At 44.0% G+C, this 18065-nt stretch overlaps 1 protein-coding gene across 1 annotated transcript in view; it reads right to left on the bottom strand.

The window, feature by feature from the left end:
- Positions 1-1846: 1846 nt before the first annotated feature.
- Positions 1847-18065, bottom strand: part of ATP1A1 (ATPase Na+/K+ transporting subunit alpha 1) — a 31850-nt gene continuing 15631 nt past the window's right edge. Inside the window, exons 6-23 of the mRNA XM_032154887.2 lie at positions 17860-17994; positions 17613-17730; positions 16923-17191; positions 16219-16417; positions 15738-15847; positions 13634-13768; positions 12878-13070; positions 11309-11484; positions 9878-10014; positions 8585-8735; positions 7844-8012; positions 7549-7703; positions 7091-7214; positions 5631-5776; positions 5373-5503; positions 4978-5079; positions 2645-2736; positions 1847-2205 (exon numbers count right to left, since the gene is read on the bottom strand). Of these exons, the coding sequence (XP_032010778.1) occupies positions 2177-2205; positions 2645-2736; positions 4978-5079; positions 5373-5503; positions 5631-5776; positions 7091-7214; positions 7549-7703; positions 7844-8012; positions 8585-8735; positions 9878-10014; positions 11309-11484; positions 12878-13070; positions 13634-13768; positions 15738-15847; positions 16219-16417; positions 16923-17191; positions 17613-17730; positions 17860-17994 (2571 nt within the window). The 3' untranslated portion in view covers positions 1847-2176. The remainder of the gene's footprint in view (positions 2206-2644; positions 2737-4977; positions 5080-5372; positions 5504-5630; positions 5777-7090; positions 7215-7548; positions 7704-7843; positions 8013-8584; positions 8736-9877; positions 10015-11308; positions 11485-12877; positions 13071-13633; positions 13769-15737; positions 15848-16218; positions 16418-16922; positions 17192-17612; positions 17731-17859; positions 17995-18065) is intronic.

Here is an 18065-nt window from a genome sequence, read left to right on the forward strand (position 1 = left end):
AAAGGGGGGTCAGAGACAGAGATCTGTAGGGAATTGACAGTGCTGAGGGCCATTGGGAGAAGTTGCTTGTGATGGCTCTGGAGTGATTTTAGCTCCTAGCGACAGGGCCAGCAGGAGAGTTTGAGCGTAGAGGTAGAAATGAGAGCCCAAGCACTCCTGCTTTTAGAAAGCTGGGAAAGCTCTAACCCACAGCAGGCCTGGCTTTGGTGCCAGCTTTACCCCTGAAGAGCAGCTCACTTACCTGCTCTTCCTAAATCAAATGTTTGGTTGTAGAACTTTCTATTCAAAGGATTGTCACACAGAAAAGGGCAATGTCTGGTGGAAAATCGGGTGTGAAGTTCAGAGCCTTCCTTTTGCCTGACTCCCTTCAGGGTTTCCCAGAAGACCAGGGCTTCTCAGAGCTGTCAGAGAAACACTGGCTTAGTGTTCTCTGGGGTCCCCTTGTCAGAAGCTAAAGTCTCAGAGTGTTTCAAATCTTTTGCATCAAGAAATGCCCATGACCTTCATCACAGCAGCGTATGTGCACTGGTCTTCTCCAGGGATGCCGAAAGTAGACATACAGGGAGTCGTGGTATGGATACCACCAGTGCCAGCCTGACCTCACAAGAGACGTCTTGTGTGACTGGCCCTGCCGTCACAGCTGGGCCAGTAAAGTGCCTTCCAGGAGGATCCAGTTGCTACCTGACTCACAACCTTCTAATCCCATGATCTTTTAGTTCTGTTAGTTTCCTCCTAGTTTCCTTATCTTGATCTGAGCAAATGGCTCATTTTAAAGATGACTTGCAGACAAATGTAGAGATCATCCCAGGGGAAAGTGCCCCAAGAAAGGAGAGTCCAAGACCACCTGCCCCTCCCAGTTCTGCGGCTGGAGTGGGTGGGTGCAGCAACCACAGCCCCAGCGTACAGGAATCACCCCTGCCTCCTCCTGCATCGGCCCAGCTTGGAAGTGCACAGCAACCAAGCATGAGGACTGAGTTAAGCTTTTCAGAGAAAAAAGACACTATGATCATCTGGCAGATCACGATCACTGTTTGGTGCCAGAGGTAAGGAGTTTGCTTGTTGTGTTTGCTTGGAGGCAACACTTGGCAATGACAGCCTGGGAGAAGCACCGGCAGTTAACAGCACTCTGCACCACTCATGGCTGAGACTGAGGGGAGCCTTTTACAGCAGCTCTGAAAGGAGGTGTTCTCAGACTTGACCCTGAAGTAAACACATCTCATCTCTTTCACCTTTTTCTTAAGTGCCTGCTGGCACATAACCACTTGCTGAAATTGTGTCATTGATGCTAAATTAGGAACACACTATATGGAAGGAAGGGAACCACTTCTCAGCACACATGCCCAGGCAGACTGTGTGGGATAGATTTCTGCTTCTCAGATAAGCCCTGGGCTAGAGACACTTGAGATGTGGTGGTGATCTCTGGAGGGAAAGCAGGAAGGCTTCAGGTCTCTGTTTTAGACTGGAAGAGAAGGGCCTCATCTGCAGTTTATTATACTCTGAGGGTCTGGAAATCCTTTAGGCGAGGTGCTTTTCCATCAAAAAGCCAGATGCTAAGGCAGCAGCCAGAAAAAATGGGTCAGGTAAACTCACCTACTCCAAATAAAAGAGCACGGGCACAATGCTTCCTTTTAGCCAGTGGATTCCAAACGTGAATGTGAATCAAAATCACCTGAGGGCTTATTAAGCCACATTGCTGATGCATCTCTGACTCAGTGGGTCTGGGCCTGCCTTCCTAGCAAGCAACCAGGTGATGCTGATAAACTGCTGGTCAGGGACTCGTGTTGAAAACCACAGCTCCAGATCACATAGACATCTGTACCAAAGAAGCGACGAGGGCACAGACAAATTCCATTATAATAGCCATCTTTATTTGTAAAAATCCAGATATAAAATGTATTCTTTCAGTCTTTCCGGGTGTTCCTTTTTTACAAAAACAAAAAGGCACATAAAAACCTTCCCCGCTGTCATTTCCACAGATGGATGGTTTTCAGGCAGCCCTCCCCCCTCCCCCCATAGAGCTACATGCTTCATTCCAGGACGTCTTGCTTCCCCACATGCTGCGGTGCTTTCCTACCAGGGTAGAGTTCCAAACTCCAAGACTGAAGTACACAAAGAGGGGGTGGGTGACGGATGCAGAGTGTGTGGCCTGATGCTCCACGGCGTGCAGGACGGGGGACTAGTAGTAGGTTTCCTTCTCCACCCAGCCTGTGGGTGGCAAAGAGACAGACAAGACACACTACAGTGAGTCTTCCTTGCTCCAGCATTACAGAGGGAAACGGATGAAAACCAACCGAAGGATGATGGGGGTCGGGTGGGTTAAAATCCAAACATGGGACCTCAACTGTACTTACTTAAATGTTTTTAGGAATACCAAGTTACCTGGAAAGATGGTTTAGATTTCTGACAAGTTTTCACTAAATCATACTTGGTTTGTATTTTAAAGTCTAAAACATGACCAGTCCTCAAACTGTAACTGAGATCTACATTCTGAAGATGTGACTATGGTCAGTTTGCTGGTCCAATCACCTTAACTAATCAGACTGACCACTGAGGGAGCCCAGACACCCCGAGGGAAACAAAAAGCCAATAGAACTACAGCCCCTCCAGCTCCTCCTCCAACCAAAGTCAGAATGTGCATAATTACCTCCAGGGCGTCGCCTGATGATGAGTTTTCTGACTTCGTCATATAGGAAGATGAGAAGAGAGTAGGGGAAGGCACAGAACCACCAGGTAGGTCTGGAAATAGAATGAGGTACCAATTTATGTGCACACAAACACAGTTCAAATAAAGAGAAACTGCACGTCACCAGTGACAACGAAATAATCAGCCTGAAAGGAGAAGCCAAGTACAGTCACAGTTAACTACTGAGTCATTAACAGAACAAATAAAAATGTCTTAAAACAGACTGCTGCTCCATGTGCCCAGGGCCTAGAGACGCAGAGGAAATCACTCTGCAGACTTTGTAATGGAATCCCTACTCATCTTCAGTTTGGATTTCATTAAGACTTGGTTTATAGGATGAGCAGAGTACATTGTCCGTTAACCATCCCAGAGCAACTGAACATTTTCTTTCTTTCATTTCTAAAGTGTTTAAGAAACTTTTAAGACCATCTGCCTAATATCCCAGCATTTGAAGATAAAGACCTGCCAGTGTGGGTCAAAACCAGTTTATGCGTTCCCCAAATTTGATCTCTGACAACAGCATTTGGGATATGCAGCTCTGTGTTCTGAGTCCTGGTCCTGGGGACTGAAAAAAGCTGAGCCCAAAGGCTTCCAGGGGGCTGGAGGCTGAGCCACACAGTCTCTAGCCTGCTGACAGGCTCCAGGCAGCCTCCGTGATCACAAGCTCCCTGCTATGGTGTGAGAAAGGCTGTCCCTGGGCAGGACTCCGATGGTCTCCTCTTCTTCCTGTGTGTCTGACACGGCAGCTAAGAGAGATGACCACATTTGACTCAATCACCGAATAACTGAACCACCTTCCAAAATTGGGCAGAACCTGTCAGAACAATCTCTTTGGCGGTGGCAAAAAAACCATGGAAGGACCCAGAAGATGGAAATGCCCCCTTTTCAGTGTAATTTTCCATCAGCCTTTTTGGAAAGCTCTGTGACCTCTCCCAGCCCCATCTTGATACATAATGGCCCAAGCTGACAGAATTCAATTTGGAGATGGCTGGCCCCTGCGGTACACCAGCTTTGTGTAGGGAGCTGGGGATGCACAGAGAAGAAGGACACTGTGGCCCATGCCTTCTAGATTAAAACCTAGCAGGGAGGTGAAATGACAAAGCAACAAGTAATGCCAGAGAAGAGGTGCAAGTGCACAGGCCCTGGAGGGACAAGCTCCAAGGAAACGGGCCCTGAAGGGACTATCAGGATTGGCAGGGTAAGAGGGAACAGAAGGAGGGATGTGGGGAGGAAGGATCTTACCAAACAAAGGCAGAGGAAGAAAGCTGAATTCGCCTAACATGAGCTTGGATGGGTAAGGGGTACAAGATAAAGCTATAAAGACAGGTTGGGACAATGAGACTGACTCTGGATGCCAGTCTCATCTTGCACCACAGACGATGTCTGCATATACCCCACAGGAAGTGAATGAGGCTGATGGGTTTTGGTTACTTTAAGGATAAGATGAGCTGAAGGAAGTGCTGGCAACAGGGGATTGAGAGATGGTCCAGACGGGTCTGAGCAAGGATGAGGACAGCGGGAATTCAAAGGAGACTAATGCTTTAAATCAAAAGCTTCAAAGGAACTTGTAAATGGGTCCCACAATCTGTGGCATTGCACGTTTTAATCAAGTTGCAGTTGCTTAACCTCAACCAGGTATCAGTTACCAGGTATCACCAAGCATACTCAATGTTGCAAAAAGCTAATGGAGTTTGTGATAAACCCTCTATTTGAAAATTCAAGTTTATCTGAAATGCAAAGTCATTCACTGTGTTTAAGGCCAAAGACTAGCAGTATGCTTCCTTTGATCAACTCTACCCATGACTGATTATAAAGTAAAAGGACCTCAGATCTGTTTCTCCAACCTTCTTTCTTTGAGAGCAGAGAGAGGATTCAGAGTCCTAGAAAGGTGGATGACTTGTAATGGGACAGTGACTAAGCAAGCAAATCAAGATTTGAGCCTGGGCGCCTAAGCTCCAGCATACCCCCAGTTGGCCTCTAAAGACAACTGGACTACAGCTGTGGTGGACCTGAGTGCTCAATGCGGTTCACTGTTGAGCAATTCATGGAGCTAGAGCCTGTGTGGCTTTATCTTATCTTGGGCCAAATCCTAAGCACTAGCTGCTGTCATGGAAGCCTCAGGATTTGTTAGTCTGATTTACTGACATGTCAAGCTTCCCCAGTTTTCCGACCCATAGGAATTTTTGTACATACCACTCAAAATTCTGAAAATAACAGCTATTACCACAAATAATGGGGGGAAAAGCCACACATACTATTTCATACTTTTTGGAGCTACAAGAGGATCAACTTACTTGAGGGGATACATCCTAAGAGCAACACCCATTCCAGGGCAGTAGGAAAGGAAAGCAGCCAGGGCCGTCTCTTCAAAGAGGCCAAATATCAAGATCTTGTTCCTAAAATCAAAGTGGGGGAGAAAAAGCTTCAAAGATGCAAATAAAGGTTTATCTTCTAATGCTATGCATTAAATTGGCAGATCAACATCTTTATGTATTAGCTGTACTTGAAAACTTGGAGGTCAGATGAAAAAACTAGAAAATTACATTTCTTGCTTCCTAAATCTGCTCTATAAACTAGAGATTCCAGAAACCTGGCTATATGTGTCACATGTTTAGTTTTTGGCAAAGGGTTTACAAATCACCAGTCCCCTTCTTTGAGCCAAGGCCTTGACATGTCCTTCATTACTTACTTCATCCCCTGCTGGAAGACCGAATTCCTCCTGGTCTTACAGATGACCAAGTCGGCCCACTGCACCACCACGATACTGACGAAGAAGGCTGTGTGGCAGGTGAACTCCACGATTTTCCTCTGCTCATAGGTCTGAAATGCAGAAGAGAGAAGATGAGCGAGCTCTGGCTCTTCACCTGCATGGCTGGTGGCAGTGTGGCCTCAGTCTTCTGGGGGTTAAGGAGCTCTGACACTGGTCAGGTCAGAGGCGCCCACTCACCCACTGCTGCCCGTAGCTGTCTTCCACATCGTTGATCCAGCGGTCATCCCAGTCCACTCGGAGACCCAACAGGTGAAGCGGGAGGAAGCCGTTCTCAGCCAGAATCACAAAATAAGTAAAGAAACCGCCCAGGGCCTGGATCATACCTAAGTTGGAAAAACAAACCCGATTACTAGAACCCCACACACAAGGGTACCTGTATAGCCTTCAGCTGATTACTGCGGCAGGCCTGGGAGAGCACATATGGAGGACTGTTTCCCCCTGGTTGATAAAAGCACAGTAAAGAATTGCCTGGTCACTCACAGGCTATGAGGGATGGGATGAAGAACCCCAGGCATACACTCCAATCTCAGGGCCCTCTGCTTTTTGAGTCACTTTTTGGAGCCTACACAAAGACACATGTGCCTTGCTCTCAAAATGCCCACCTGTTACTTGACCAGCTGCTTCTAAGGGCATGACCTTTAGGGGAAATCCACTTCCCTACTTTTTAATCTCTGACAAATGATAACTTCTTTTCCATCTTTCAAAATGCCTACATGCTGCCATTTTTCTAGCCACTGTGGCACTTTCTGACTCTTCTCCACACCTTCAGGACCCTCCTCCCCTGGCATCCAATTTAACCACGCTGCTCCAAGTTCCTCAGGGCAGGGTTTCATCCTAAACCACCAGAGACCTAGTGTTCCTTCCTCTCAAAAGTAGGCCTCCTTGGAGAAGGTCAGGATGGGCCACCAGCCAATTACTTTGTTGCCAACAACTGTCTAATGAATCTTTGCCATAATTTCCACAATGTTCTAATCTGTTCTACTTTATCCAAGTGTTCACAGTTATGTGACCCATTAATCCAGGAGAATAAGACATCCATGGTGGCTTCACCAGGTTCTCTTGAAGGAACCCTAGGCAGAGGATTTAAAAACAAATGGCATGCTGATTGCCCACCACCTAGACCACCTGTTAGCTAGTCATGCTGCACTGCGGGGGCAGAAGTCCAGTGTGAGCTGGATGGAGGATCACCCTTTGGTGGTGACCTACCAGCCAAACTTTCAAACACATATACTTTCTCCAATGCCTGACTCCATCCAAGTGAGTGACAGATAAGTATGTATCTCCAGGGAAAGCAGCCTGTGCGTCAGTACACACAATTCCTCAGAACCATGCCTCATGTTCCGCAAGGCTCAGTGAGGAAGGACATCCTCATTTCTCAGGCAGAGTTGAGCCTAGTTCCAAGGTGCTCGGTATAGAAAACCAGTTTCCACAAAAGGTAACTGGGCAAACAGCAACAGATGTATTCTCACATGGAAGAGAGTTCAGAGAAACTCCACAGGCTCACCCTGTTAGGGCTCATCCTAGACCTGAAAGTCGCCCTGGATTTGCAGTCTCTGAAATCAACCTCAACCTGAGGTGGACACCATCACCTCAGATGCCTTAGATGTGCCAGCTTACCACTCCAGGCTGCAGCTTACCAATCTGCCCATAGGCCATGCTGATCAGCCGCTCATTCACAAGTTTGTCTGTTTTGGGATTTCTGGGCTGTCTCTTCATGATGTCACTCTCAGCCTGCTCATAAGCCAGGGAGATGGCAGGAACCTGGGAAGGGGTGGGGAAAAGGAATTTAGTTACTAAAAATAAGGAAGCCAATATTGTGAACATTTTGTTATAAAATTCTTGCCCTCCCATTTAAAAATCTTTTAGGTGAGTATACAAAAATAAAGATTCCCATCTGATAAACAAATGTTAACTGCTGCCTTGAAGAGTGGTAATACTGATTCTGTGATACTGGGATTGGGACACACACTGGATATTGGTCCTGAGAATTTCTTTTCCCAACGCCAGCCTCATGGATGCCGGGAGCACAGTGCCAGTGAATGAAGACACAGCTCACACCTCACTACTATCGATCTGTAGCTGTTGTGACACTCACCATGTCAGTGCCCAAGTCAATGCAGAGGATGGTGACAGTCCCCAGTGGTAGTGGAATGTTTGCAATAATAAATATCAGGAATGGGGTGATCTCGGGAATGTTACTGGTTAAGGTATAAGCAATGGATTTCTTCAAGTTATCAAAGATCAGACGACCTATGAAAAGCAAGATTTTTTACTGTTAGCTTATGAGACAAGCACACTGGAAACTGAACATATCCAAGAAGTATACAGAAATGGATGCTAATGGGCAGTATCTGAATAAGATCTTGGTGTACACCTTCAATAGCTCTCACCTTCCTCTACTCCAGTCACAATTGAGGCAAAGTTGTCATCCAAAAGAATCATGTCAGCAGCTTGCTTGGACACATCTGAGCCAGCAATCCCCATAGCAACCCCAATGTCTGCTTTCTTCAAAGCTGGAGAGTCATTCACACCATCACCAGTCACAGCCACGATAGCACCCTACCCCAGAAAAGGGAAAATGGGTTAATACCCATCACTTTTTCTAGCGATGGAAATAGTGCAATGCATGGCCCCACTGAGCACTCATTACAGACACTGCTCCTTTCCTGTTGAGACGATGAAGCCTGAGAACTGTCACAGGGAAGTATTCACACAGGCCCTACACCAAATAACAGAACTGAGAAGTGACAACAAACATAGCCCCCGGCATTAACAAGAGCTACTCAAAGTACTGACTCTGGTGGGTGGCACTCCAGAAAATCCCATTCCTGTATGCACGCCCTGTAGTCTGACCACTCACATCTCTATTGCAAATATTAGGACCCCATATCAGATGACTCCACGGAGGGGTCAGGCTTTGGGACACAGTGGACACCTGGACTTTAAGATGCTTCTGTCACTGCTAAACCATTAACAAGTCACCCTCTCTATGCCTAGGAGCTTCCTACTGGCCTATTTATACTGAGTCTAATACAGTGAGGTATGCATCCATCACCATTGCTGTTTCCACTGGAACTCCAATCCCTAAAGGCAGCAGTGCCCAAAGCAGCCTGATCCTTGTGCTGGCTGACCTGTCTCTGGCAGCCTTCCACAATGATGAGCTTCTGCTGAGGGGAGGTCCTGGCAAACACAATCTCAGTGTGGTACTTCAAAATGTCATCCAGCTGCTCGGAGGTCATGTCCTTTAGATCACTGCCATGTACTACGCAGGCCTTGGCATCCCTAGAATTAGGACAAAAAAAAAAAAAAAAGTCACACATCACATCACCAGCACGTGTCCATCACCTCAAGAGGGGATATTCTTATGCAGATCACTTTGTAAACAAAACGAAGAAAGAATTTTCCCCAGCACGTAAAAGCTATTAAGTGTTCGGTACTTTACAGGTTACAGAGCATTTTCTCATTTCAGGCTCATGATCTCTAAGGCAGGCCTGTCTGTATTCTTCCTTTCCCTATCTTTATAAGACATGCTGAAATATAACCAAGTTTTAGCTGGGTGTGTGGCTCATGCCTGTAATCCCAGCACTTTGGGAGGCTGAGGTGAGCGGATCACTTGAGGTCAGGAGTTCGAGACCAGCTTGCCAAAATGGTGAAACCCCATCTCTACTAAAAATTCAAAAATTAGCTGGGCATGGTGGTGGGGGCCTGTAATCCCAGCTACTTGGGAGGCTGAGGCAGGAGAATCACTTGAACTCAGGAGGTCGAGGTTGCAGTGAGCCAAGATCATGACACTGCACTCCAACCGGGGTGACAGAGCGAGACTCCAAAGAAAAAAAAGAAATATAACCAAGTTTTAAAAAATGGCAGAGTTGACAAGACCAAACTCTCCTCTAACCCTAACATAGGGTGAAAGGGCCCTAAACCTTAAAACCAATTTGCTATTATCTATTTTACGTCATTGCCAAATGTTTCCTGTGTTTGCCTGAATGGCCTAAGTAATTGTCCCTTCCTTATTTTATTATGTTGTGTGGACCTGGAAAGTGTCAAGATGCTAGGTGCTAGGCAGTAGAGCTCGGTGGTTAACAGCATGAAATCAGAAGCTAGACTGCTGAATTTACTGCATGACTTCACCAGTTGTGAGGTACTTCAAAAGCCTCTTGAATCCTTACCTTCCCTGCTCTGCAAATAATAGGTCACCATATCAAGCTCTTAGAACAGTAAATACCATCTAAGTGCTAATTATTATGACTTGCTCTTACTTAAAACCCTCCTTAGGAATGACAAGGTTGCTTTCTGGCAGTGCAGGTACATTTCCTACTCAGAGCAAGCCTAGATGCAAACCATTATAGAACCATGCTGAAGATTTTAAACCATCACTTATTTGCTCGTTCACAGCAGACTGTAATTTGAACTTCCTGCCTTACCTGGGGTTCACCTGGCTGACTGGGATGTTGAGGCGGGCAGCAATGTCTTCTACGGTCTCATTGCCTTCTGAGATGATGCCCACACCTTTGGCAATAGCTTTAGCTGTGATTGGATGGTCTCCTGTGACCATGATGACCTGTAATAAACAAGACAATGTGTTGAATGCAACTGCCAAGTAAATGACCTTAAAGTCTTATATCCAGTAGGCAAGAGTAAATACTAAGGATGATTCGGCTTAGACTATCAAAAGGAAAGGAATGCAAATATAAAACTAATAAACATCGATTAGCCAAAAATATAAACATATATATCCACAGAAAGGAAACACAAAGGCAATACTCAGGTTTTATCTTGGTACACAATCACTAGCATACACAATGTCTATTTTTCCTTCTACAGAGTTATATAAAAATACTTGAAAATTACTAAAACCAGCAAAAAAAAAAAAAAAAAAAGGATAAAAATCTGATGCTGGTGGGACTGTGAAGACACCACATGCTACTGGCTAGCATTCTCAAATTGGCACAATTTGGAGGAAATGCTACATGTGACAAGAATTCAAAATTGTTATTTTTTGATGCAGTGATTATACTTAGAATATACTTTAAAAAGAAGCAGTCAGAATGGTGAGGAAATAACTTCTACAGAGCTTTTCAGGGCAGTATTAATCCTGAGAGTAGGTCGGGTGTGGTGGCTCACGCTTGTAACCCTAGGTGGGCAGATCACCTGAGGTCAGGAGTTTGAGACCAGCCTGGCCAACATGGCAAAACCCTATCTTTACTTAAAAATACAAAAATTAGCTGGGCATGGTGGTGGGTGCCTGTAATCCCAGCTGCTTGGGAGGCCGAGGCAGGAGAATTGCTTGAACCTGGGAGGCGGAGGTTGCAGTGAGCCGAGATCGTGCTATGACACTCCAGCCTGGGCAATAGAGCAAGACTCTGTCTCAAAAAATAAATAAAATAAAATCCTGAGAGTAAAAACGGAAACAAATCAAATACCCAGCAACAGGATATTAGTGCACTTGAGTAATATTCAGCTACTTAAAAAAAGACAGATACAGAGAGGACACCAAACACTCATTAACAGTTAACTGAAAACACAGAAGATATGCCATTCATTGCATAAGGTACATTAACTTAGAATAATGCAAGTATTTTAAAACTTCAAGTCTTTTGCTGTTTTTTACTTTGCTTACATTTCTTTTTTAAACAACTGCTTTCCAAAAAAAATTTTAATTCCTTGTGTGTTTACACCATCATATTTTAATACTATTTGGTCCTTTCTGGGTGGAAGTAAAGCTTTGGAGATGAGAAATTAATACTCCAGGTGAGATAAAACAGCTGGCCATCTGGACCTCAAAAGGCAACATTCACTGAGTAGGGTGTCCCAAGGCACTAACAGATGAAGCCAAGGAGGCGCCCGGGCACTACCTTAATTCCAGCACTTCGACATTTGCCCACGGCATCAGGAACGGCCGCCCGTGGAGGGTCAATCATGGAGATGAGCCCAACAAAGCACAGATTATCGATAGGGAAATTCACATCGTCAGTGTCAAACTGGAACCCTTCAGGAAACTGTTCATCTGGCAGAAAGAGGTGGCAGAAACCTGCGAGGAGGACAGGAGCCTTTGAAAATTTCAGTGACGCCGGGCAGTAAGAAGGACAACAGCAGCCTATTCAGCCCACCTACCTTTCTCTGGAATGTTTACTTTGGAAAATTTTTGAAGTCTATATTTTTATAACAGAGTGAGGGTTTTGTTTAACATTTATGAACGATAGAGTCACTGAAAAAAAAAAAAAAAGCATTCGAAAGACAGAATCCATCACACCAGGCCTCAAAGGAATTGGAAATTGTTTAATGTGAAGAAGACTGAATTGATAACACTAACTTTGAGCACCAGGATATTAGGGTTCTAGACTTGCCCACTGATGATGACATTAAGTTATTTGGATTTGGCAAATCATGGAATTATCTGCCTCAGCTTCCTTCTCTGGAATCAAGGCCATACCTCTGCTCTCTTGTTCATTTAACTGAAACATTACCGAGCACCAGTGTGGGACATCATGCTAGCTACTTTTGAGGATAAGTACAGATCAGATGCATTCTGCCCAGAGGGTTTATCATCTAGTATAGTAAATACAAGAATCAAGATAATGTAAGACATTCTTTTCAATGTTGTATGATGTTACAATGATCTTTAACGTGCCATGTGGACTCAAAGAAGAGAGACTGCTTCCACTTTGGTGTGGTGGAGGTAGGGAAGTGAAAAATACTTAAGAGAAGATAGCAATCCTTCGGTTGGATAGACACATACGAAAGATACCATGAGTTAGATTTACCCAAGTTAAGAGAATAGGAAGCATTATATAAATAATGAATGTAGTATCTGTCAACCTACAAAGTATTATAAATGCCACTTTTCCAAATACATTAGACAATGGGTAAAGTGAACTTCTCAGCCTCAGTAGCTGTCAGGGTAGAAAAAAATAGGTAGCATCTTAGACTAAAAGTTTACCGTTAGTCTAGTTTCTGAGCTGAGCACATTAAGTGCTCATGTAAATTCACACCCATTCCAAGGCAGTCAGGAAATAGTATATCTAACTTAGACACACTAAGAATTAATTAACTTTAATTTAATTAGGCTTGTTAGTCACGTCCATAGCAACAAAGGTTAGATAAGAAAGATCTTCTTCCACCACTTTTTTTTTTTTTAAAAACCAACAGAACTGACTAGCATGAGACCAAAGGTCTAAGTACAAGTCAGAAGCAAACCATCAGGACATTGTTTCTCACAGCCCAATACGCTGAACATTTCTCCAGCACTTATTGTTTTCAAAATAATAGGGGGCAAATAAACAAATAGGAGGATTGCCCCTAAAAGATGTAGAGGAAGGTCAACAAGACATAGAGGTTCATAGGATCATTTGTTAACTGTCTACCAGACTAGGTTACTGGATAGAAACGTGCCCAGGCACTCTGTTACCAGGTTATCTGCATACCTAGGACTCGTTCTCCGAGGCCCCCCAGCTCCAAATAGGCGTTCTGAAAGGCGTCTTTCAGCTCCTCATCCAGGGGCTGCTCCTTGCCGTGGAGGAGGATAGAGCTGCAACGGTCTAGGATCCTTTCCGGGGCGCCCTTCATCACCAACAGGTGTCGGGGCTCCGACGTGTTGGGGTTCTTATGAATGGACAACTGTGAAGGATTGTTGAGATATAAACATTGGATGGTTGGATGTGTGGCAGTCCATGGTGGAAAACAAAGCTTCACTTACTATTTAGTATTTGCTATAAAAGACCCAAGATCCCTTCTTTCTGAACTCTCAAGTATCTTATACCTGTAACATACTTTGAATGCTACAGAAAAAAAAAAAATGAGCACTATGATGTATTCATAAATTCCTGACACTCGTTCACATTAAAAAAGAACACATACAAAATTTCAGAACACAGGGACTGGGGCACACTTGTGCACACACACCTCCAGCCCCCTCCCCACACGCCCACACCCACCCCACATGCCCACACCCACCCCAAACCACAAGTATTCAAAAGGGCTCAACAGTGTTTTGCAAGAGGCTTCATTTATCCTGCTGATATTCAACTAAATTATGACATTCTATATGTAATCAAGGGCAAAATTTAAAGCTAAAGCTTATAAAACTCCAAAGGGAGAATATTTCCTCTTCCTGCTCATGTACCTCCTCTCTTTGTCCCCCAGCTTGCCCTCGCCCTCCGTGTACCCATCAATCTTCAGACCTGGTACTTGTTGGTGGAGTTGAAGGGTATCTCGACGATTTTGGCGTATCTTTCTCTCATCTCCTTCACGGAACCACAGCACAGCTCTATGCACTTTAAGAGTGCTGACTCAGAGGCATCTCCTGCAACTGCCCGCTGTGAACAGAGACATCATCTGTAAATTATCTCCAAAAAATTTCACTGAGGCATCACTAAAACACAGGAAAAATAACTCAAGACACATTCCAATCTTGTCAGAGGTAGCAGAGGATGGGCAAGAAGGAAGCAGCGGTGTTAAGTGGGACAGGAGTCCCTCTAGCCCAGACTACTGCTGTTCACAGAGCTTCAGACTCAAACCCCAACGTCCTTCCCTGCCCCACAGCAGCTTCTAGTGAAAGAAGGGTGTGGGAAGGTGTCACCTTCCCTAGAAGAGGTATAACACACCCTTCCAACCTACTGCACTCTATTTCTATCTTTCCCTGGCCTACTGAAAAGTCTCAAAGCCAATGCTATTCCCAACTACCTATTTCTGGTTACTTATCTGAAAATACCAAGTGAGAGACTAAACATTTATAGCACCTTTCATTACCGCAGAATTCATAAGAAAATGCTTAAGGTCTCAGGACTGGGGACAAACTGCCTGTGTCAAGGGCAAAGTAGAAGACTGTATATTCTAATCATAGCTGCGCAAAATTAACTTGGCCTGAAGGATGTGAACTGAAAGCTATTACCAGCTCCAACAGTAATAAAATCGAACCACGTAACATTTTAGTTAAAGCCCACGCTTCAGTGACACACACATTTTCTGTGATACATGATGACACACTTATATTTTGACATACTGAAAGCATTTTCAGTTGTAAACAACTTTTATATAGGTAAACCTTTTAGAACTTTAACATGTAAGGCTGCATATGCAGATGAACATATCAATGCTCAGAAGTATAGCAGCTCCACAGAGCAAGGAAGTTGGCTGGGTTTGGAAAGAAACACAAAGTAAGTGGGGGACATTTTAAATAAAAGCCAGTTATTTTAATAAAAGCCATTTTTAATAAAAGCAGAATAGGGCTGCTTCCCCCTCCCCGCTTTTTAGTAATAATGCCATCAACATGGCCAAACTCCAGAAATACTTGGAATGCAGCTTCTGCTACCTTTCTGGGGTTTTTAATCAGGAAAGATTTGATCCTTGTGGGACCTGATGCTCAAAGCCTAGAACGTTTCCACTTTGAGGTAAAGAAAAACATAAAACATTTATCTCAAGTTTTATTCCCAAGATAAACAACATTATCCTCAAATCAGTATCAATTCAATGCCAAGAAAATCTCCTTTGCAGAATAAATGAACCCTGTCCTCACCACAGAAGGCATTTGAGTTACATCCAAGCCATATTCCCTTTGGCAACTTAGTTTATACCCACAACTACTACAGGCAGCTTCGCAGAGAATGTGGGACCGAGAGCCTCACATAGCTTTCTTCTCCTACAGGACTTTGTACAATTCACGATCCTTCTGAGACTGCACCTTCACTTGGGCAGCATAGTAAAATCTCAATCATTTCAAACTGCATCAGAATTCCACAGGCTAAGGCTGGGCTTATTTTGGCCTGGAGCTTATTTTTACATCATTAGTAAACAAGCTAAGAACCAATAAGATAAGATAAGCTGAGCTATTTCAGGAAAATAAATGGCTTAAAGGATTTACTGGAATCTACTGTATCCTAATATGCAAATACGATTATGGAGTCATTACAGCCCTCAGCTCTCACTGTCCACTAGGTTAGGTGATAACATATAAACTCAGAGTAGTAAAAGCAGATGAATTAGGTTTTTCACCAATAAAGACTGTCTTCCGTCTCCTCCCATCCCACTTTGATCAGATTTTTACTGCATCTTCCCTTTTTAATCAACCTATATGGAGCAGGGGGTCCTATAATACATCAGGATCTACAGGCAACACAATGTAAGTTACACACAGCAAAGTACTGCACAGACCACTCCAGGTGTTCTACAGTGAACAGTCACACAGACCACAAAGGTAATTTGCTACTTTTAACACTCAAATGGCAGTTCTCATGTGCTGTCTACATCCCTCCAAAAGGCAACCCATTAGTTAACTCTTGAGTATACCTTAAGAATAGGTAGGTTTTCCTGGTTAGCCTGAAACACTGCCCTGTTACAAAGACCTGCAATTCTGGACAGAGCAAGCCAGGTAGCTGAAGTCTTGTCAAAAGAGACACCTGATGGAGGCAAGAAAACACAACAGAACAATAATGCATTAACTTCAAAGGCTATGTTCTCAGTTCTCCTATTAAAGTCCCATAGAAATCTGCAGTGATACATCTCATTTCCCAATTAATGAAACCAATCACATTTTAGGCATTCTTCAATCACGTTTGTAGGGCAATTTAAAGTTTCTACTGACATGCAAAAAGTCAATATCCCATACCCTTGACTCTTCACTAAATGATAAAAAAAAAAAAAAAGAAAGAAAGAAAAAGCTGAAAGCTTAAAAAAAAAAAAAAAAAGAAATTTCATGCAATTTCTTAAAAGAAAAAAAAACCAAGCAAAGTGAGCAGGTGGCTGAGGTGTGTGGTAGCCCTGGCCTTACCACTCTGATTCTCTGTCGTATCAGCTTCATGGATTTGATTGTCAAACCACATGTGGGCCACTGTCATCCGGTTCTGAGTCAGAGTTCCAGTTTTATCTGAGCAGATGGTGGATGTGGACCCCAAGGTCTCCACAGCTTCTAAGTTCTTCACTAAGCAGTTTTTCCTCGCCATGCGTTTGGCAGTAAGTGTCAGACAGACCTAAAAAATATTAGGAAGATTATTACTTCACTCAACCAGGTTGGAATTCTACAAAGATTCTTGCTATACCCTAATGTGGAAGAAATTTGTCTAAAATTAAATCTCTCCAACCGTCTTCTGAAGTTTGAAGAAATAATAAGGGGAACCCATACATGAGGCTTCCCCTTCCTTCCAGAAAAGCAATCTATTAAGAAAAATAGTAACAGGATTCTACCATATTCTATCCCCCTACTTGATCCCAAGTTCTTCTCCTTTCTCCACTGCACTGTTCTGGACCACGTGATAATTTAAAAGCAAAATGTATGCTCTGGGGTTATCTTACGTATAAACAAATGCTGAGGTTTTCTCACTGTCAAAACTCATCATGTGATGTGGCTCTCAAGAAAAACTATATCAAACATCCAGAATAAAACATAAGTTGGCAATACCTTAGAATAGGATAGCGGAAGAGTGTAACATTCATGCAAGCTGATCTGAGTCAGGGTGACCATCACCTGCCTCTTACCGTGACAGTGGCCAGCAAACCTTCTGGCACATTGGCTACGATGATACCGATGAGGAAGATGACAGCCTCAAGCCAGGTGTACTCAAGGATGAGAGAAAGGATGAAGAAAGACACACCCAGGAACACAGCCACACCCGTGATGATGTGGATAAAATGTTCAATTTCTGCAGCAATGGGGGTCTGGCCTCCTTCGAGCCCAGAAGCAAGTGTGGCAATTCTTCCCATCACAGTGCGATCCCCAGTGTAGACAACAATACCACGTGCGGTGCCTTAAAAAGAAGGGGAGGGAGAACTGTACCTAATTGTATCTAACCTGAAGGAAGCCACAGATTTTACACAATTACGTAGGATGACTAAAAAAAGAAAAAGAGTTGATAAAAGCACACTTTTTAAGGGCCAGCTCTTTGGTTGTACATGCTGTTTGGCAAAGGGACTTCTCTCCAGTAGCAGGACAGCAGCTCTAACACCCATGCCAGACTGGTGTTGCTGACAGAATAGGCAGGGTGGAAGTGGAGGGAAGGGAAATTGCCACAAGGTTTCCTGCCAGCTAGGAAAACACCTCTGCTCTGTGCTTGACACAAGTTATCAGAAATGGAGCCAATAAAACAAGAGATCGTGCCTATGGTTTTGATTTTGTTAATGCCCAAGAGAAATACCACGCCATGCTCAAAGTGCCCAAAAATGGCCTACCTTCAACACAATTGGTTGAAAAGAAGGCAATGTTCCTCGTCTCCAGGGGGTTTTCATTTGTGAAATCTGGAGACCTAGTCTGGGGTTCTGATTCACCAGTGAGTGAGGAGTTATCCACCTATATGTGAGGAAAAGAACAAAAATGTCATGTGAATACACCAGCTTTATCATGGGCTACTGTACCCCTCAAATCAAGCTGCCCAAACAGCAGAGCTAGCTATGAGGTTTGTTAAAATAAAAGATCTACCTTGCAGCCATTTGCAGATATGATTCTGAGGTCAGCAGGAATTCGGTCCCCTCCTTTTACTTCTACCAGATCCCCAACCACAACGTCCTCTGCATTTATGCTCATTTTCTCACCATTTCGAATCACAAGGGCTTGCTTTGGAAAGGAAACCATTTACACTGTTAGTATACCAACAAAGAGAAGGTAGTTTCCAAAACAAGAAAATA

Source organism: Hylobates moloch, unplaced genomic scaffold, assembly GCF_009828535.3.
Source record: "Hylobates moloch isolate HMO894 unplaced genomic scaffold, HMol_V3 SCAFFOLD_5, whole genome shotgun sequence".
NCBI classification, from domain to species: Eukaryota; Metazoa; Chordata; class Mammalia; order Primates; family Hylobatidae; genus Hylobates; species Hylobates moloch.